The following is a 21,057-nucleotide window of genomic DNA, read 5'->3' as shown; positions in this document are numbered from 1 at the left end:
CATACTACTATCCCACCTACCTGCAGGGATGCCTGTCCACAGTTGTGTTCACACGCCGTGAGCCAGAGCTTTTGGCTTGCCATGGTTTACTGGGAGCAAGCCGTGTGCTGCTGCCCCCTGGCCAATGGCTCTGCTCCTTTCCTGGTGAGCGCAGGATAAGCAGGTTGCCTTGAACTCCTGTTGCCTCCAAAACGGGGGCTGCAGCCTGTTTCTCCCCAACAAGCCACACTCGCTACTCAATCTAAAGCTACGTTTTGTTATGAGTGAATGGGGCCTGTGTATCTGTTCTGATAGTTAAAAAATGTTTTTTGGAAAAAATCCAAAACAGATTGGATGTGGGTTTTTTTAAAAATCAGTTATTGTGTCTCTGAAAAAAACATAACCAGGCTTAAAATGAAATCTTGAGTTTAATACAAACATGTTAAAACCTTCACTTACAATCTTTTAAATCTGAATCATAAGCATTCATTAAACACATTAAGTTAAAGTCTATCTATCTATTAAAAAGAAGATCGGGGGCAGGGAGAGATGTTCACAATTTGAGATATGAACATATTCTAGAGCTCAGGTAGCTGGGGTTATAAAGCAAAAGTACAGTTTCACCCACACGATAAAGAGGATGGCTTTTCCTGTTGATTTTAGTCCCTGGCTCCAGGAAGAGGCCCACAATAAAACACAGGGCTTACTGTGCCATTTATCGTTCTTAACCTCCAGAGTCAGGTATTTGTAAGTCTCCTAACCCCAGCAGCCCAGATGCTGACTTTCTACCCCATGGAGAGGTGCTTTTTAGAAGTTCTGGGCAATGCTGGTGATGTGCAGCAATGACCTGGATTAAAAACTTAAGAGTGAATCTGGTCCGCTGACTATCTACCCATCTGACTTCTCCTCTGCAACTGGTTTGCTGGCCCAGAGGGGAAAGAGATGCTCCAAAGCGGATCAAGGGGAGCCTCCCAGTCAGACCACTGGTCCAGCTATCTCAGATTCCCCCCACTGACCTCTCCAGGGTTCTCTCCAGGGTTTCAGGCAGCCCCACTTGGAAATGCTGGGGTTGAGCCCGTGACCTGGATATGCTCTACCCCTGAGTCGTGGCCCCTTCCCCAAAGCGCCGAGGCTGCGGCTTGGGGAACCTGCAACCATTTGCCGAAAAGCAACCCCCGCCCTCCGTACAGCAATCCCCTTCCCTGCTTGAGGGGTCCCTCAGTTCCTTTGGGGCATCAGTATCCACCTACGCTGTTTCCTGGCACCCAAGACTTTGAGCTGACCTCACAGCCACACGCCGAGGAAAGTCAGGAAGCCTGGGAGGGAAATGCTTCATGTCGAATGTGGGCACACAGAGGCAAACCACCATGGGCACAGCTATGGTATTCAATTCCCCCACTGCTTGGGGGTCACTTTACAAAAGCACTTGGGCACCCTTTGGCACTGGGGGGGGGGGGACCGGTGGCCCTCTGGAATTTGTGACTGTGGACCATGCTGGCTGGCACTGATTGGGAGCCCAAGAGCACCTGGGAGGACCAAGGTACCCCCCCCCACTTTAGAACCATAGAGTTAGAAGGCGGGACTCAAACCCTCAACCTTGAGATTCAGTCTCATGCTGTACCAGCTGAGCTATCCCAAAATCTGCCCCCACTCCCTACATAGTTTCCTCTCATGACTTTCAGTACCCAGGCAATTCGTTTGCAAGTCAAAGGCAGAGAGAGATCGTTCTCAGGGGCTCCTCTGAAGATATGGCACTCCTGGCTGCCAAAGCTGCAGCGTACCAGAGCTCTAGCCTTGCGCATGCCTGGGAAGCACAAGGCAGTGTCCACGTCACCCCTGCATTTATGGGGCTGATGTGCAGCTTTATGGGTAGATTGCCATGCAGAACAACCATCGCAACCCCATGTCCTTTGCTGCATGTATATGGGTGTGTGCACACAGGTGAGACAACTGGAAACCAGAGGGATGATGTGAGGAAGAGTGTGTCCACCTGAACTGTCAGAAGGGCTGCCATCCCACCTTCCTCTGAGTTCCAGGAGTCCTTGAGGTCTAGATACATGCCCCCTTTTGTGTAAAGGAAACTGACTCTCCACAAGCCAGCAGAACAGCAAGCCTCCTGTGATGCAGCTCAGGTAGGTAGGTTGTGGTTTGGCAGGCCTGGACAGAGGGAGGAGGACATCATTCAGATAGGGCTTAGCCTTTTTTATTACACCATCTCCAGCTCCTTTTCCACAGACCACCATCCTTCTTTCACCCCCCCCCCCCCATGCTTTTCCTCTCCTACTGAAGTTCCCAAGCAAACAAACAAATGAAACCTACAACATCCTGGAAACAGGATAAGCCCCATAAAAGAATACACCTGGGGACAATGAAGCCAAAGTCATTGCAGAGCAGGGATGTTTCAATGTGTTTCCTGCTTTGGCGACCCCCTAGTAGGACTGCAGGCTTTGGAGTGAGAGTGAAATCCAGGTGGACACCCCAGCCCCAGCGTCTCTCTGCACATAGACCTGGGCGATACACACGGATGCCAGGGATGCAGCTGCCCTCCGGGCACTGACAGCTCCTCTGTCCCCCCAGGGAGGGCCGCGAGTTGCACACTGGCCTCGAGGGGGACGTGACCTTTGGCAGCAGTTCCAGTCTCGCCACGCTAGCTGTGGAGCCGCAAGGCAGCGGGGAAAGCGAAGGGAGTCAGCTCTTCGTTATGACCCACCCGATGGAGGGTGGGCTCAGAGGCACTGCGCTCGATCTTGGGCAAAGAACGTTGGAGCGACTCAATGGAGGCCAAAATCTGGAAGAATGGGAAATGGAGATCAGACCAGAACTGTGCCCCTCCCCACCAGACACTACCTTAGCAAGCCCAGGTTCTGGACTGTGGGGGTTTAGGCCTAAATCAGCAGTGTGAGGAACTGCAGAGTGTCTCAGGGCCCATGCAGGTACTCGACTTTGGCATTTTGTTTTGTTGCAAGCACGTATCTGGCCCTTATTGCTGCAATGCTGGTCTTCAAAGCAATGGGGTGTGAGCTGCATCCCTCTGAATGTTTCGGAACTGGCTCCCATCAGCCCCAGTGAACCCGGCTGGTGGTCAGGGATGATGGGGTTGTAGTTCAGCAGCTGCACAGCCAGAGACTTACCAGCCCTGCTTTGAAATTGTAGGCAACCTCAGATGACACCAACATGGCCACCTCAGGATTTGCTGTGCTTATGCTTCAATGTGTAGCTCCTTCCCACTTTTCATAACTAGCCAAAGCAGAATGACATTTGCAAACGAAAGTAGTACACGCAGATCTTGATTTGCCCAATTTGTATAGGAAACATGCCTGCGTTTTGCAGGATTATTATTAAATGCAAACAAACGGAGGCTCTCCAAACTAAAAGCTAATGGAAGGAAGGAAGGAAGGAAGGAAGGAAGGAAGGAAGGAAGGAAGGAAGGAAGGAAGAAAGAAAGAAAGAAAGAAAGAAAAGAAGTATGTGTGTCAGGAGCAGGTAAGGGTGCATCTGAGTATGTGCAAATTTCCTTGCCATTTTCCTGGAGGATCCTTACCAGTACCTATATTTTCTGACTTGTGGTTCTAAAGCAGTTTGAACCTTAGGACTCTCTCTTTAAAACCACTATGTGTACTTCGTTGTTAAACAGATGTGCTGAGCGCACGCAGCAATTCTATGGGAGCCATAAAACATGGCGACGTTGGCTGAAGAATTAGTTCCTCGGGTTTAATACTTTTAAGTAAAGTTCCTTGAGGTTCTCAGAAGGTGGGATACAAATGTGACGATCTGTCAGTCAGCGCGCACGTCCATGCCTGTATCTGCCTACAGACTCACCTGAGGAAAGAGGGGTCTCTCTTCACGCTTGAATTTAAGGCAGTCACCCATCAGCCTGCGCATGGCCTTGGGGCAATTGCTGGGGACCTTGCTTAGGTCAGGGGAAAGGTACCCCCGGCCAACCATGAATATAATCTGGAAGGAGGGAAATAAACCACACATTACAAAAAGAAAGGACCCTCTTGGGATACAAGGCCCCCCTTTCCCCCACCTCTTTAAGCCCAGTCAGAACCGCCAACAGCTCTGGATAAACCTCTTCCCTTTGGGCGCGTTTGATGGGCCATCCTGAATAAGGAGTGAGACAAACCTGGGGAGAGTGTTGGGAGGGTTTCTTGGCCAGCCCCCCCAAACACGTCTTCTGTCCTTACCTGGTCCCGGTTGTTGATGTGGCTGTAGGGGAGGGTCCCGGAGAGCAGCTCGTAGAGAACAACTCCATAGGAGTAGACATCTGACTGGAAGCTGTAGGGGTTGGGGTCTTGCATTCGGATCACCTCAGGGGCCTGTGGGAGGCCCAGAGAGGGCAGGCATTAAAGTCTGCTGGGACGGGGTGGGGGTGGGGATACTGCTGCTTCACCCCAACCCCTTTTCTCCTCTGGCTTCACAACTTCCCCCTGCCCCAATTCCAGCCAGAAGCAGCCCCCACCCTTGGCAAAAGCTCACCATCCAAAGTATGGAGCCACTGGGCTGCTCCACCTGCTGCGAGCTGCTCCAGCGCGTCTTCACGGTGGCAAGGCCAAAGTCGCCAATCTTCACGGTCAAGCCTTCGTGCAGGAAGATGTCTGAGGGCAGTCGGGTGAAGGAGCGTTGTGTGGGATTCTGCCTGGCGGGACCTGCCGCTCCATTTGCCCCAGAGCAGGGAGGGCTGAGCTACAGAACTATCCTACCCCCAAGCTCCTTGCTGAAAACCTCCCTTTTACTAGCGGGCACCTGCCAATTTGGAAACTCCCTCCAGCCATGCAGGTCAAACCAGCACAACCCCCGCTCCCCTGTCCACTGCAACACCCATCAGGGAGCCCCGTGGGGCAGCCAAACTCCCTGCCACAAAAGGCGAGGTGGAAGGGAAGGATACTGTTGGATTTGAGGTCCCGGTGGATTATGTTCTTAGCATGCAGATAACTGGGAGAACGAGAGAGAGATGGAGTGAGATAGTTTATCAGCATCCTTGGCTTGCAAGCTCATTCGGAAGGGCACCACACCTGCCTCTCACGTGCCAGCATGCTCAGAGGGAGGGAGAACTGGAGCCATCGAGGGCTGTTCCCAAACAATGTATATTTTTCGTTTCCCATATCTGGCTGCCCTAGTTCAGAATTCCTAATACCTCTCACTTGCCCAGGGGAGGATGCAGAGCACCAAGTGAGTGAGCAGAGAAATCTGCCTCTGGTACAAAGGTAAAGCCGGCCCCCCTTGCTCTGCCAGCTTTTGCCTCTGGCTCCACCCGCTGCTGGCAGTGCCCCAGAGGTTGCCCAGAGGGGCTGGTAAAAGTTCCCTGGCTGTAGACCCCTCTTGCAGCACAAATCCCGCATCAGGGCAAGGGTGCCATCCAGGGCAGGAAGGCAGCAGCCTTCTCTGCCGTACTCCAGAAGCCACCCTGCCTCTGACTCGGGAGATTCCCCGGCCTGCACACTCACGCCATGCCCTGGGCCGTCTGCCGGGCCACGTCAATGCGCTGCACCATCTCCAGGGGGGTTTCTTGCACATGCAGGTGCTGGTACAGGCTGCTGCCTTCGCACCACTGGGTGATGATGGCAAAGCTGGGGCGGGTCATGAAGCCCATGAAGAGCAGGATGTTCACGTGGCGCGTCTTCCTGCAAGGAGAGGCCGGCGTCAGAGGCCTCCTGGCCAGCATCACAACCGGGCTGCCTTCCCCTCCCCACAGGTCCCTGCTTACCTGAGCACCTGCATCTCGTTCTTGAAGGCCTGCACCTGCTCGCTGGTGGGGTTGGTGACCTTCAGGATCTTGACCGCCACATCCCCGTACCAGCGGCCCCGGAAGACAGTGCCAAATGACCCAGCGCCTATGCGCTTCAGCATTGTCACCTCGGTATGGCAGACTTCCCAGTAATAGCTGGAGTCCCGGTAGCCCAGGGATTTCTGCAGGGAGGCAAAGGCAGGCCAGGGGACAGGGCGAAAGAGGGTCAAGCCTTTCCACAAGGAGGCCCTGCTCCCCCCCCCCCCCCGAGCCCCTTAACACACCAAAACCTCTCTGCCCCCGCAGCTTAGCCACACGTTTCCTGACAGCAGTGGTTCCCAAACTGTTTCCCCTCGGGCACACTTTCAGAATAAACATTTGCTCACCCCACACTGAATATTTTTTTATTGATTAGAAATACACGGGGAAACAAAAAGAAGCAACTCCTTGGACTGCTTGATTTATAACACAGAATTTATAACTTGGGGCATCCAGGAAGTATAAAGCAGTGCAAGTTGCAGAAGAACGTGAATCCTTCCAAAAATATAGTTATAAATATGCCTCTCCTTAAGTATATACACAAATTCAGTGAGAGCTGTGAGCTTCCTTTTGCCAGGGAGTCCCATTTATAGTAGCTCTAATTTAAAACAAACTAACCCTCATCTCCTCATCAACCCAAGGAAGCCCTTCTCTGTTTTCATCTCTCATATTTGTCAGAGTTGAAAATCCCTGTTCACAACAATATGTTATGGAGCACTGCGGAAGACGAGCCAATGCTCTTGAAGAGAGGCGGGGGTGCTGTTTCTGGCTGTAAAGCCCCCAAAATATATTTTGATACCATATACTACACTGAAATGTTTAAATGCTTCTTTGAGTGTCCTTGAATCTTCCCTCCACCCTCGGCCCCCTCTCCTGCCACACCAGGGGGGCGCACCAGACCCTCTGAGAGCCACTGATCTGGGGTCACCTTCCGTCACGGCAACGAAGTTCATTCTCTTGCCTCACAATAAGAACATTTGGTAGCCCTTTGAAGTGCCCACGGCACGTCCATTAGCCCCACGTCAAAGTGCCACCCCCCACCACTCACAGGTTTCTTCTTGTCTTCGGCAGGGGCCTTGCGCTCCCTGGGGGACTCGCCAGGGGACTTGGGGTGGGGGGAGCGTCGGCCAGACGAAACAGCAGCCATGCTGGAAACGGGGGGAGCCGGCGGGGTGCAAGGAGGCGGCTCAAGCGCACCTGGGCCTGTGGCGAGAAGGAGGGTGGGCTTACTGCAGGGTGCTCCCTCACAAGCAGGCGGACAGGAGACCATTTCCTTACAAAGTGCTTGGGGGCTTCCAAATGCAGAGTTCTGATAAAGGTGGGTAAAACAAAATGCGGTGTGTGGAGAGAGGGAGGGCAGATTGGAGGGTCACCAAGGAAACGGACTGACTGGCGCTTCAGGACTGACAAAAGGAAGAGGCCTCCTCTTCTTCACGAGGAGCACAGGCAACTTATATAGAATCTGCTGCCACCGGACGTGGCGGTGGCCACGGGCTTCGCCTTTCCCAGCAGGGTGACTCACCTTCCCTATGGGGCAGGACTACAATTCCCATCAGCTGCAGCCAGAACACCCGGCGGTCAGGGATGGTGGGAGTCCAGCAACATCTGAGGGAGCCCCGGTTCCCCCGCCCATGGATCTGTGGAGCGGGAACTGAGCATGGCACCCGTGCTGAGGGAACAGTGGGGGCCCAACCTCTCTGGAACCGTCAGGCCAGTCTGTCATCTTGGCCAGGCCTGCCTCCTCTGACGGGCAGCATCTCTGGCAGGAGGGGGCCTTTCCTGTCCCCCACTAAGGATCCTCTAGCACTGGTCCATCCCCCCTGTGCTAGTCCTAGCTGGTACCTCTCCCCATGGCGCCCCCAATCAGCGCTGCCCTGGGAGATCTCTGTCCTGGCTCCCTCTCCTCCTCCTCCGGGCTGCCCCTGCCCACTCCCACCAACCTTCCCCATTCCCAGCAGACACTCACCCTCTGTGTTGTGATTCCTGCTTAGGAGCTGGAAGAGAAAAGGCAGAAGATGAACAGCTCTGCAGGCAGGCATCTCTGGAGAAGAAAGCGTTGGGGCAGAGAGAGGGGTCTGCCAGCCCCTTCCCTTTCTCCGGGGGGATTTGGGGGCAGCTCTCAACTTTTTCAGAGTGCTCACATGACTGAATGCTTTTCCGCACAACTCCTTCTGCCGCCCCATCCATTCACAGATAAAACCAGCACCTCAGAGAGGTGTTCTAGCCTGGCTTCCCCCGGCACACTAGTTTTCTCTGTGCAGAGATTCATTCGTTCGTTTGTTTGTTTGTTTGTTTGTTTGCATGGAGAAGCATTCCATCAGACCTGGTGTCTGAAATGGTACACAGAATCATAGAATTGTAGAGCTGGAAGGGACCCCGAGGGTCATCTAGTCCAACCCCCTGCAATACAGATTTAGCACCTCTGTAAGAACTAGCCCACCATCAACGACCAACCCATCAGTATTATTCCAGGCTGGGACAGAATCTTCCCCTAGGTTACATTTGCTCCTGACCTGGGAGACTCTCTCACACACACACAAAACCTCAGATCACTTATGGCATTTCTCCTCTGTGTATTTAAAGACTGCTCTAAATCCAGTTTAAGGGCCACCTGGGAAGTGTAGCTCTGTCGCTTCGTGGGCACTGCTGTGCATACGGCCGGGGCTACATCTCTGAATGCCAGTGGGGAGAGTCCTGGTTATTATTTATTAAATTCCTATGCTGCCCTTCGTCTGAGGGTCACAGGGTGGTTTACAACATAAAGGCACTAAAACGCCTCACATAGTAACAAACAAAAGCAAGAGAAGGGTAGACTTGGAAGGGGCAGGAGGCCCATCTAGTGCAACCCTCTGCAACGCAGGAATCCTTTGCCCAAGGTGGGGCTCAAACCCACCACCCTGACATTTAGAGTCTCCCGCTTACTGCCTGAGCCACCCCAGATGCAAAAGTGGAGCAAAAGGCCAACACCTGGCGTGTGAGGGGTCCCGCCCCCCAAGGTCAAATATGTGCTCTACCAATGAGCCAGGACAGAAACTTCAGAGTGAAGTTCTCCTCCCCCCACAGCAAAGTGCCTCACCTCAAGCATGCCACTGTCCACGGGGCTGGTGGTACTGACCATGTGGACATTTGGGGTGGAGGTTGAGCGGTGCCGTTGGAGCTGCTGCCCACCCCCATGGAGGCTGAGGAAGCCAAAGGCATCTGGGCTGAAGGGGGGCGGCTTTCTTGGGCTGCAAGAGAAGAGGAGGAGGAGGAGGAAGGGATGACATGGCATCCAAGCTGGGGGGGGGGCACACTAACCCTCCAGCAGTTCAGGCGCACAGAGGATAATCAGGTCTAACAGCAGATTTATACTTAAAAAGAAGAGGCAAAGTGACTTTTGCTTGAGTTTATCAAGCACAAGTCATTGCTTGATAGTTCTGCCCTGGACATAGTGGCTACAGCTGCTCTCCTCTCAGAGTGCGGGTATGCTTTTCTATATTTAAGGACTAGTCCCCCATACTTAAGGACTAGAAACTTATCTCCCCTGCTTTTTAAAACAAAAATCAAGCTTTCCTTGAAGAGCAAAGAAAACTGCCTTATATAGTCAGGCCACAGAGCCCATCTAGCCAACAAAGACTACCCAGGTTTTCTGAATGCTCTCTTTTCTAGTCCTTCCTGGGGATGCCTGGAATTGAATCTAGAACCTTTGACATGCAGAACATGAACTACAGCACTGGGAGGACACAACAACCTGGGTGGGTGATAGCTTAATGCTTCCAGTTCAAATGTCTCCTGCACAATAATGCAACAGGGATGGTCTTGCATCATATGCGCTGTGAGTGGCAGATTTAGCCTGGTGCCCGACTCTGCTCCTCCGTGGGTCCATGTTGCTGCTGGCGGCTATTTCTAGATCACGATCCCTTGCACAGGTGGGGAGCGAGTAAGACTCTTACCCAACAGCTTGAGGGGTCTCTGGTTCGTGACTCGGCTGCACTGGGGTAGTCGGGACACTGTCCTGCCAGAAAGGAGGGTGCTGCCCCGGATCATGGCTGTAAACACTACATGAAAAGGAGAAACGGGTTGTTAAGACTGGATACAAGGGGAACAGGGCCTGAAGCAGGTGCTCCAACCAGGGGGAGGGGGTTGTGGGGAAAGGGGATACTCACGGCTTATGCGAAGTGGCCAGGTCCAAGCAGACCGTAGGCACTCGGCTGCTGCAGTGCTCGTGGAACTTGTAGCCACAAGTCTGGCAGCGGAAGCCATGGAAGAGGAACTTAAGGCAGAAATCGCAGAAGACCAAATTGAAGTAGGTCTTCCGCACCTGCCCAGAAGAAAGAAGGTCCAGGTCAGAGGAAGGGGAGGAGAAGCGCAAGGGGAGTTGGGGAACGGAGCGTTCCCAATATGCCTGTGTGTGTGTCTGTCAACACGCTGCCTGGACACCCAGCAAGGCTGGCCAAAGGAGCCCAAGTCGCCCGCATGCAGAAAACACGCCCCTTCGGTGTAACAGGTGTGGCCTGGATTTCCAAGCCTTTGCTCCAGGGGGGACAGTTCTGCTGTGCGATTCCACTGCACAGGCAGGGCAGCCTCTGGGTCTAGGGCATTCCTGTAGGGAAACGTTCCCCATTCAGGTGCCCACCGGGGTGTTTTGGACTACAACTCCCAGCGTCCCTCACTGGTGAGCATGCTGGCTGAGGGCTGGGGGGGGGGGCGTGTTGCAGCCCAGAACATCTTTGAGGGCACCAGGCTGGGGGAAGTGGCCGCATGATGCTCTGGAGTGGGGAAGGGGCAGCTGGGTGTCCAAAGGGCTTGGGGTGTGTCTGTGTTTGTGTGTGCTGGCAAGGAAACATGCTGCTGGAGGGCCTCCTGTGACTCACAAAGTTGTGCATAGTAAGCGGCAGGTCCTCCAAGACTTCCACAGAGAGCTCGGCCCCCTCCAGGTTGACCAGGTCCGTCTCCCAATCTGTGATGGTCTTTCGCCTACAGAGAGAATCAACACATATATATGCAGCTGTGACCCAAAGCCTGCCATCTACTGCAGCTCCTCCCTAGAGACAGCCACAATGCTGCTGCAGCTGATCAACTGCACGGGGGGGGGGGGGGGGACAAACCCCATGAAATTTCTCCCCACTCTGGTGAGTTCCAAGTCTACTGCTAATGCTAACCACCACACACACACCAGGTTAATATACTGCAACACCTAACACAATGCAACGCTGTAAGACGCAAGAAATCAGCCATTTTCCATAGTGGGGAAGATGGACACAAAGGTGATGGTCTCAGACCATCCCATTCCCTCGTTCCTGAGGGAGTCCTTGCACAGCAATCTTTCCACCTCTGCTCTGCACTGGGCTTGGGGCAATGAAGCATCCACCACTGGTGGGCAGAGCAGGGAACGAACATTTAAAAATATTCCAACAGCTCAGGCAACAAAACCTTCAGCATGTTTAGAGCCAGATTCTGTGTAGAAAGGGGAAGCTGTCAAATCAGCTGGGATTGAAACTTTGCATGGACCCTAGAAGACACTGGTGTAGCTTTTGGGGGCAGGCTGAGGAAGGGGACCGTGCAGAAGGGTACGTGAATTGGCATTCCTCTGGGCTTGAAAAGCCACAGTCCATTTCAAATTGGATTCCAACCCACAGGAAATGGTACTCACCTTCTGCCCCACCTGAGAGCTCTCCTTTGCCAGTCCACCCACTCCCTTCCCAGGTGAAAAAGGCAACCCACAAACCTGTTGCACTGCTAAGGGTGGGAATGAGTCTGGCATGCTACCACTAAGGCAGCAGGCTGTCCCACCTGAGCTCTGCAAGCATCCTGTGCAGGAACTCGCAGAACCCCTTCTGGTCTAAAGCCTTTTCTTTTCCGGAAAGGGTTGCTTGCTCATCTTTTCAGAGCAAATGGAGAGAGAAGACAGGGAATTGGGCAAGAGAGCTTTGGAGGACACAAGGGCCTGCGAGCTCTGACTGGGTGGGCTTCCTCTATGGCTGCAGCCCCACCAGTGTGTCTGTCTGCGGAGACCTGGAAAGCCTTTGCAAGTTCATGTGTAAGCTCCAACTGTGTAAAACATTTCGATTGGGAAAAAAAGATCAAAAGGTACAGCACATCATTAAAAAACAAAACAAAGCTAAGTAACTGCATCCAGACCCCTGTCCAGCTGGATGGGCTTCCTGGCAGGTTTGCAGGAGATGCACACGACAGAACTCCTAATGCTGCCTTCCTCAACCTGGGATGCTCTTCCATACGCTTTGGACAACAACGCCCACCAGCCACAGCCATTATAGCTGGGTTGATCATAGCTGGGGCTGATGGGACTTGTAGTCCAAAGCATCAGGAAGGGGGGCACGCCAGGTTGGGGAAGACTAGACCTCCGGGTTCATCTAGTCCAGCCTCTTGTTTTCGAAAAGGGCCAGGGTGATGCTTCTGAGATTCTGCCACAAGGGCGTGAAGGCAACAGCCTTCCCTGCTGCTGACCTCGATCTACACTGGCCTCCAGAGATGGACTGCTTTGGATGACAGACTAGATGCATGTAAAACTTCAGATCTGGACACCCATAATGCAGAATTTCTGCGTGTGGATAGGGCAGGCCTTGGGTACAGTGTGCTATATTTCGTTTGCTCTTTCCTATACCCAGTCAGGTTGAGGACCCTCAGCTCCCTGCCTGCCTTCCCTTGCTTCCCCGGCCAACCTCAGCAGCCACCTCCTCTCCCTGACAGGAGCCACTCACCCATCACTCTTTTTCCTGTAGACCACACAGCAGTCCTGGTTGAGCCCACGGACCTTCAGGGCCTTGTCTAGGGAGCTGTAGACAGTTGTACCCGGCCGGACAGTCACCTGAGAGGAAGGAGGGAAGCAATTGGTGTGTGCAAGACAGGATATAGACAGTTGGGTGAAGAGGGAGATGGTGCTGAACTGACCTTACAGACACTGTTCTCAACATGCAGCTTTGAACTCCACTCTGTCTCTGCCTTCCTCCCATTAGTCTGAAGAAGGCCCAATATGGACAGGTATAGAATAGAATAGATTGCCAGGACTTAGAGCAATCTGGTTAGTATCGGGGCAAGAAGCAGGATCCTTTGGTTCTGGGTGCCACTGGCCCCATGTGGCAAGCTGTAAGATGCAGCTTTGAGCATCTTCCTGGGGCAAGAACTCTCAGGCCCTGGACTGGCCACTGGGCTCTCCTGAAAAGAAGGCCTGTCATTAGGCTTCCTGGGGACTTGGCTGAGCAACACAATTTTTCTGGCTCTGATCCTTGGTTTGGCACCTGCCTGCTTGCTTTGAGACTTACTACATGGCAACAGGTCAATTAGGATCCGTGGTAACTGGTTTCAACAAATCCTCCGCCCCTGAACCAACTCTAAATCCTCCTCTGCGGCTTTTATTATCAAACATGAGCCATATCTGATGCGCTGCTATATATCATCTCAGCATTTGTTTTCAATTTTCTGTACCGTTTGACAGCTGGCACAGAATGATATTCTTTTGAAAGATGACAAGAAATAGTTTTTTAGAATGCAAGAACACTTGTTGGAATTTCTGATAGTCTTTGACAGATGTTCCATCTTTGGTTAAAATCCAGTCATGGCGGCCTCTGAGGCCTAGACCCAAAAAGTTTTGGGCTCTACCACCTCACAGAATTACAACTCTTAGCAACTTTCAGCAAACTAAAGTACCCATAATTCTTGGGGAGTGGGATGTGCTTTAAAAATATAGTGTACACACATATTCAGCTAAGTCCTACTCCAAGGAACCCCACTGAAATTAGTGAACTTAGAGTAGTCATGTCCATTAACTTCAGTGGGTCTGCTTTGAGTAAGATTAGTGTTGAATACCCTTCTATGATATGATAGTCCAATTAGGAACTCTTCAGGATATCTGAACTCACTACATGGTCAGTCCCAGCCTCAGTTCTCCCACCTATAAAATGGGAATAAAAAAACACAACTTGGAGATTTATTAAAGAACCCTAATTACATCTATTTTAAATAAATAAATAAATAATAAATAAAATCCCACTTTTCAATACAGATGTTCCCAAGGCAGTAGTCCTCAACCTTTCCAAACCCAGGATTATGTATTTAGTATGAATATTTATACTCTGCCTTTATAGTTCAAAACTGAACTCCTCAAGCACATTAAAAACCAACCAACACCAGAATGCAATGAAAATACAGCAAAAGCAGATGATTAAACAAACAAACAAAATCACAACAAACCAGCAAAATTTACCTGGAAACCCAACTTGCAAACAACGGGACCTACTTTTATTTATCTTTTTCTTTTTTTTACCATGCATGTCTTCCTTCCTCACTTTCATGCCTTCTCTTTGTTTTTCTGTTCCTCCCCCTTTCTGCTCTTTTCCTGCTCTCTCTCTCTCTACCTCCATCGCTTTCCTTCTCTTAAAAAAAGGAAACAAACATGAAAAGAATGGCGATTCTGTTGCCCTAAACTGTGGCGCACTTTAGGTCAGTGCTTGACCCAGTTTTGGGTTGTGATCCAGCAATGAAAGACGGCTGCCCTAAAGCAAGAAGGGGGCCTGGGAAACCTGTGCTCCTCTTGCTGGACTCATCCTCATCCCTGACTGTTGGCTGTGCTGCCGGCGGTCCAAGAACAACACCTGCAGGACCACAGGTTCGCCCACCCGCTGCCTCGCCAGGCACACACAGCCTCTCATGGCCAGAAAGTCTTGCTCACCACTGTGCGCTGTTGATTGGGGAGGTCCACCTTGATGGTGCTCCGAGCCTCGGCCATGGCTCTGCCTCCGAGCCTTTTCCTGCGAGAGGCAAGCATCGTCGTCATGCTGTGGGAGAGAGGCAGGAGGTCTCCCCTCCCACCCCCACCTGAAGGGCCGGGGTCTGGAGAGGAGGAGGAGGAGGAGAAGCCATTCGTGAGTGTGCCGCAGAAGGAGTTCTGGCTGCGCCTCATCCAGGGGCCTGCAAGGAGGAAGATACCAGAGGCAAACGAAAGGGGTGACCTCCAGGTCCCTGTCACAGTATGCATGCTCTTTAGCAACAAATATAAAAGAACAGACAGAAGTGCACACCCACAGAATTTTCATATGGAGCACAATCTGCTACCCAGCACATGAAGCTGGCGCCCACAGGCTCCCAGATTTAGCTTTCAAACCAACAGCAGTTTCCTAACCCCTCATGATTGTCTGACGCAATCTCCTAGAAAAGCATATCGCTGGCAGCAGGTAACAAGCTCACTGTGATCACTTTATATGTTAACTTGTTTTGAAACAAGACTTCCTTTATGTGAAAGAGCCCCCCCCCCCCCGCTTTGGGGGGTCATCCCTCGCATGACTGTTGTTGTGGAGCTGTTGTTGTGGAGCTGTTGTTGTGGAGCGTGTGTTCACACAGTGCTGAGCTAGTCAGGAAGACAACACTTCGTTTGCACCCTGACAAGTCATGTTAACAGAGGACATTTTCTTATTGTGTTCCCAGCTTAAGAGAAGCACATTCTCTTTTGATATAGAGGAGAGTAACTGCATTCTGAATTAAAGTGTAAGCAGCTCCAGGGTGGCAAGAGTATTAGCAAATACCTGGTCTTCTCACAGCACCAAGTTTCACCAAAGAAATGTTTTCGTGCTTGAAAACACACATGTAAATGTTGTTCCTATAATGCATTTTCTGCTCCTGTGCTGCATAGTACATTTTGCTGAACATGCCAGTGCCATTTACCATAGAGAGGTAGACTCATGCAAACCCCACAACAGCCAATTTTGTTTTGCTAAAAAAGCATTGGAAGATTGCAACTTTGGGAACGACAGGGGTCTGAGAAGGCTCAGCCTCCGTTATCCTGAAATTTCACTATCTAATTTCACAATCCCCATCTGCTATGCATTTGACTTCACCACAAAAGACTTCCCTCACCCCTTGCAGCACAAGCCAATCCTGTGAGTTTCTAAGCATCCTTAACCCTGCCTTGGTTCTAAAGCCAAACAGCCATATCTACTTCCAAGCCACGCCAACCTCCCAGCTAAGCAAAACTTTCCCATGAGCCCACTACCTCCACCCTCCCAAGGCAGGCGTCAGGGAAAACTGGAATGGCCAAAATTCCCCACTCCTGTTCTAAAGAGAAGTTTCTGTCACATAAAATCACCTAACCATTATTTAATTACATGATGTTCTTTTGCTCAGAGGCCTATGGGGGCCATAGAATTGTAGAGTTGGAAGGGACCCTGAGGGTCATCTAGTCCAACCCCCTGCCAAGCAGTAATCTCAGCTAAAGCATCCATGACAGATGGCCATCCAACCTCTGCTTAAAACCCTCCAAGGAAGGAGAGTCCCCACCCTCCCAAGGGAGACCATTCCACTGTCAAACAGCCCTTACAGCCAGAAAGTTCTTCCTGATGTTGAGTCGGAATCTCCTTTCTTGCAACTTGAAGCCATTCGAGTTCTACGCTCCAGAGCAGGAGAAAACAAGCTTGCTCCCTCCTCCATGTGACAGCCCTTAAGATATTTGAAGATGGCTATCATATCTCCTCTCAGTCTCCTCTTCTCCAGGCTAAACATACCCAGCTCCTTCAACCATTCCTCATAAGGCTTGGTTTTTTTATCCTTGATCATCTTGGTTGCCCTCCTCTGCACACGTTCCAGCTTGTCAACAACCTTCTTAAATTGTGGTGCCCAGAATTGGACATAGTATTCCAGGTGTTTGTCTGACGAAGGCAGAATAGAGTGGTACTATTACTTCCCTTGATCTGGACACTAGACTTCTGTTGATGAAGCCTAAAATAGTATTAGCCTTTTATGCTGCTGCATCACCCTGTTGACTCATGTTAAGCATGTGGTCTACTAGGACCCCCAGATCCTTTTCACATGTACTGCTAGTAAGCCAGGTATCCCCCATCCTATATTTGTGCATCTGGTTTGTCCTGCCTAACTGCAGCAGCTTATATTTGTCCCTATTGAAATTCATTTTGTTAGCTTGCACCCAGTTCTCCCATCTGTTAAGGTCATTTTGAATTCCAATTCTGTCTTCTGCGGCATTAGCTACCCCTTGCAAGCTTACCCTTCCTTTGCCCAAGTCATTTGCAGCTTTTCACGAACCCCATGCACACAGCCAATCACCATGAAGGGCCTGAAGATGCTGAATGCTACCAGCAAAGTGAGGAGAAAAACCAAAGTCAAGTGACAGCAAACAAGCTTTTCCTCCTCCTTTTTGTGCAATAATGTTTGAGCAGGAATAGTACCCTGGAGCAGCGAGAACTTGACATTTGAGCAGCTGTACCCTGGATAATTTCATCTGCTCAGTTCCAGTTTTTTTTGGGGGGGGGTGTGGAGAGAGAATAAACATTGGGGCTTCCTGGAGTTGCCAGTATCAGCTTGCTTCAGGTCCACCCTCAGGGAGTCTTGGTGGCTGCAAGCTCCACTCTGCAGCTACACCGTCATTACAGCTCCGGCAACAGCAGGCTACCTTCCATCAGAATAACGGGGTGTCCCCGACCCTCCCCACTTGGCTGTCAAACTGTTCTCTGATAGACCTCAGAGGCTAGTGTGGGAGGCTTGTTCACAAGGAGTGTGTTCTTTTGAAAGAAATAAATTAGCACTTCCGTCACTCAGGCGCCAATTAATCACAGGCATTAGGCGCATCATGCTGCTACTGTCCCAATATTGAAACAGAAAACACACGACACAGGTTTGCAGCTGGGAACTGGGATTATTACAAGACTTGTGAAGTGAGGATGTAGCAGCTAAAATGAAGCTGGCTCTGGGATCCCTTGACCTTGAAATACAACTTCTTTCAGAGTAGGCTAGAGGACACCTGCAGATCTTGAATTTATTTGAACGAATTTATTTATTATCGAACCTCAATTTATTTATCATGAAATTCTGCAAAAGCTTGCAGGAATAACACTATCACTACCTGACTAAAAGTGAAACTGGTATGAAATTTACGGCATGTAATGCCCTAAGAGAAAACTTAATGAAAATGATCTACAGGTGGTACATGACACCAGTCAAGCTTGCAAAAATTTACCATTTGCCCGAAAATAAATGTTGGAAATGTAATGAGACTGAAGGTACATTCTTTCACCTTTGGTGGACATGCCCAAGGATTAAGACATTCTGGGAGATGATCTATAATGAAATGAAAAAGGTATTTAAATATACCTTCCTGAAGAAACCAGAGGCCTTTCTCCTGGGCATGGTCGGCCAATTGGTGCCAAAGAAGGACAGAACTTTCTTTATGTATGCAACAACAGCAGCAAAAATACTCATCGCGAAGTATTGGAAGACACAAGATTTACCCACCCGGGAAGAATGGCAGATGAAGTTGATGGACTATATGGAATTGGCGGAAATGACTGGCAGAATCCGAGACCAGGGAGAAGAGTCGGTGGAAGAAGATTGGAAAAAATTTAAAGATTATTTACAGAAATATTGTAAAATTAATGAGCTTTAGAAAAATGGTGGAATGAAGTTATATGGCTTTGACAGAAATGTTATAAGGAACTAGGTACAGATAGACTGTTAATGTATTAAAGGGAAAAAACAAGGTTAGAATATGTTAAGATTAATTACAGGACAGAAAACAGAGGAAGATGGAAAGGAGTTGCTGAAACAGTTAATTGAAGTGGAATACAAAAAGGGAGGCGTGAGGAAGTCAATGAAACAAGTGAATGAAAGATAAGCTTGAAAATATTGGAAGTGTTTTTAATTGTTCTTGTTTTGTTTTGTTAATTCAATGTTTTATGTAGTGTTTTTGTTTCTGTTTTTGTATTGTATTATATTGATCTGTTTAATTCTTTTTCTTTCTTTTTGTAATCTTTAAACTCTTAATAAATATTATTTTTAAAAAATAAATAAAAGTGAAACTGGTAAGACGCTGCTTACTTCTATAACTTGCTTTTGAAGTTTTATCGAAACCTTGGAAGCCACTGCTCAAAAAGCTGCGTCTCATGAATGCACCTGCTGCATTGCTGACAACCCCCCCCCCACACACACACAACAACAAAGCTGCATCACAACTGCTTAGTGTGTCTAAGATGCAACTGCCTCTTTATACAGGGGTCTCTTGTCTAACACCAAAAATGCCACTGCTTTTGGAACAAGGGCAATTGCTATATTGGGATCTCTAATTTGGAGAGGAAACGCCAGTTGATTTTAGGGCAAGGACTATGAAGAAAGAAAATATCTCTTGCAGGTAACTGTCAGTCTTGATCCTGTAGTCCACAGGCAGCCAATATGTTGCCTCCCAGAGAGGTGGACTACAGCTGCCAATTGTCCCGACCACTGGCTGTGCTGGCTGGGGCTGAGGGGAGTTGGTGTCTGACAATATCTGGAAAGCATCACATCCCCCCCCCCCGCACACTTTCTGCATGAAATGCAGCTGCGTCCACATGCAGCGGGGGTGGCAGCCTGGGGTGAGAGGGACCCCTCATGCCAGGAAGCCCAGGCCCAGGCCACCAGCATTCATCCCAGCGGAGGCAGAGGTCGGCGTGGGCCTAAACCCAGCCAGGGAAAGGTAGGAGCCGAGGCTGGCGGGGGGGGGGGCAGGACCACGGGTCTCTGCTTGCTCCCGCTCCCTTGGCCATTTGTGGCTGGCCTCCGGGCTGCCCCTGGAGGAGAGGCGGCTCCAGCCCCGCCAAGCCCCAGGCCAGCCCCAGGCCAGCCGGGCAGCATGCCGGGCCGCGGGGAGGGGGCCCCCCATTCACCTGCCCCGACGCCGCCCTCCGCAGGGGAAAGGGGCCCGCGCGCTCCCCGGAACGCGGGGGGGCGCCTGTCCTGGGAACCGAGGCCCCGCCGCCCCGCCGCCCCGCCGCCGCCCGAGCCAGGAAGGGAACGTCCTACCTGCCGCCGCGAAGCCGCCGCCGCCGCCGCCGCCGCCATCTTGTCCGAGCCTCCGAGGAGGGCGGGGCCCGGGCGCTGACGTCGCAAGCCGAGGAGGGAACTCCCTGGGGGCGGGGCGGGGAAGGGGCTTAACTCCTCCTTCGCCGGAAGGGTGTGGGTGGAAGGGACCCCCGAGGGTCATCCAGTCCCTCCGCAGCCTCCTCTTCTCCCAAAGAAGGCAGCGGAGTTTTAGGATCGGAGTCTTCCTTCTCCGAGATGGGCTCCCTTCCCGGGCAGACGAGCCCCATCTCAGACTACACACCAAGCCTCCCCCGCTTGGCCTGCGCCGCCAGGCTGGCCAAGCCCTTGGGGGGGGGGGGCAACTGAATCAGTAAAATTCAGTACAAATCTTAGGTTGTGTGTCCACCTAACAAAAGGCAGCCCCCCATGGGGTCAGGACTTTGTTGGGGGGGGGACTTCTGTTGCGGGGGGGGCAGAACCGACGTGATTGGTCAGTAAGTTACGTATTTTGTTTTGCTTAATGGGGGGCAGCTGCCCACTCTGCACCCCCTTGGTGCACCCCTAACAAAAGCCTGCCCCATCCACAAATATCCTGGCTACGCCCGTGGCAAAGCCACACCCATCTAACATCAGGGTTGGGGGGCATGAAGATGCAGCTGTGCCAAAAGGGGTTTGCAGGCACCTGCAAGGCTTCGTGCCAGACCCGAGAGTCGCCCTGGCATGGGGCTAGGATGGCGTGGGTGGGCCCCAGTAATTCAGCATATAATGCCACCTGGGCATTGCAAAACCAGACCACCGGGACCACGACGATGATGATAAATAGCTTACCACGCTGCCAAATGGCAGAACCATGCATCTATATATACGCAACCGAAGCCAACACACTGTTAGTAAATGCAGCTGGTAGCAGAACAAATCACTTCAGCTCACCCACTGACCATGTTACGGACTAACAAAGAATGTAAAAAGATATCCTATCATCAACCTCTGTACAATGGCACTACCAGGCACGATACATAGACCAGGAAGAAAAAATCACAATGAGTTGCAAGCTAGTTCAGTTCCGGTGCTGAAACGACAGCATTGGCGGTTCAAGGGCAAAAGAAGAGTCCTGCTGGACCAGAGCAAATGTCCATCTAAGCCCCGCGTTACGTTTCTGACAAAGAGCTGCCAGAAACCTGTGGAAAAGATGCAAGCAGCTCATAAAAGGGATGCCTATTTCATTTTAGTTGTCCTCGGCACCCAGTCAGAGGCAGACTTGGGGGCGGAGGTCATTTGGAGCAGAGAAGTACCCATGGGAGTGTGTCCCTTTCCACCACCCACAGTCGTTCTATTGCAAATCTCTCCCTCCCACCTGCCTTCCCCCTTCCAATATTTGCATTTATAACCTTGCATTGCAGTAGTCCAAGCGGGAGATAACCAGGGCATGCACTACTCTGGCGAGACAGACAGCGAGCAGGGAGGGTCTCCGCCTGCGTACCAGATGGAGCTGGTAGACAGCTGCCCTGGACACAGAATTGACCTGCACCTCCATGGAC

General features: G+C 51.2%; 1 protein-coding gene across 2 annotated transcripts; it reads right to left on the bottom strand.

Annotated features, from left to right (window-relative positions):
- Nucleotides 1–388: 388 nt before the first annotated feature.
- On the bottom strand, nucleotides 389–19,584 carry ARAF (A-Raf proto-oncogene, serine/threonine kinase). Of its 2 annotated transcripts, XM_079958709.1 has the most exons (16): nucleotides 19,520–19,584; nucleotides 14,415–14,653; nucleotides 12,448–12,554; nucleotides 10,600–10,702; nucleotides 9,892–10,046; nucleotides 9,679–9,783; nucleotides 8,823–8,973; nucleotides 7,713–7,740; nucleotides 6,795–6,949; nucleotides 5,687–5,889; nucleotides 5,427–5,603; nucleotides 4,868–4,914; nucleotides 4,459–4,577; nucleotides 4,167–4,298; nucleotides 3,799–3,933; nucleotides 389–2,767 (listed from the first exon to the last, which is right to left on the bottom strand). In XM_079958709.1, the coding sequence occupies exons 2-16, from the start codon at nucleotides 14,643–14,645 to the stop codon at nucleotides 2,627–2,629; spliced, it is 1,989 nt and encodes a 662-aa protein (XP_079814835.1). In that variant the 5' UTR covers nucleotides 14,646–14,653; nucleotides 19,520–19,584; the 3' UTR covers nucleotides 389–2,626. The 2 variants fall into 2 exon arrangements, with proteins under 2 accessions (XP_079814835.1, XP_079814834.1); XM_079958708.1 differs by lacking the exon at nucleotides 19,520–19,584 and having other exon boundaries at nucleotides 14,415–15,276.
- Between the last annotated feature and the right edge of the window lie 1,473 nt (nucleotides 19,585–21,057).

This window comes from Podarcis cretensis, assembly GCF_951804945.1.
Source record: "Podarcis cretensis genome assembly, chromosome: 17".
Lineage (NCBI taxonomy): Eukaryota > Metazoa > Chordata > Lepidosauria > Squamata > Lacertidae > Podarcis > Podarcis cretensis.
The sequence above is the reverse complement of the archived record's forward strand: the minus strand, read 5'-3'. Positions and strand labels throughout refer to the sequence as shown.

Coding starts and splice junctions, on each gene's coding strand:
- ARAF (XM_079958708.1), bottom strand. CDS start 14,720: ATGCATACTGTGACAGGGACCTGGAGGTCACCCCTTTCGTTTGCCTCT. Junction 10,703..12,447: donor TACAGGAAAAAGAGTGATGG/GTGAGTGGCTCC, acceptor TTCTCTCTGTAG/GCGAAAGACCATCACAGATT. Junction 8,974..9,678: donor GAGACCCCTCAAGCTGTTGG/GTAAGAGTCTTA, acceptor CTTCTCTTGCAG/CCCAAGAAAGCCGCCCCCCT.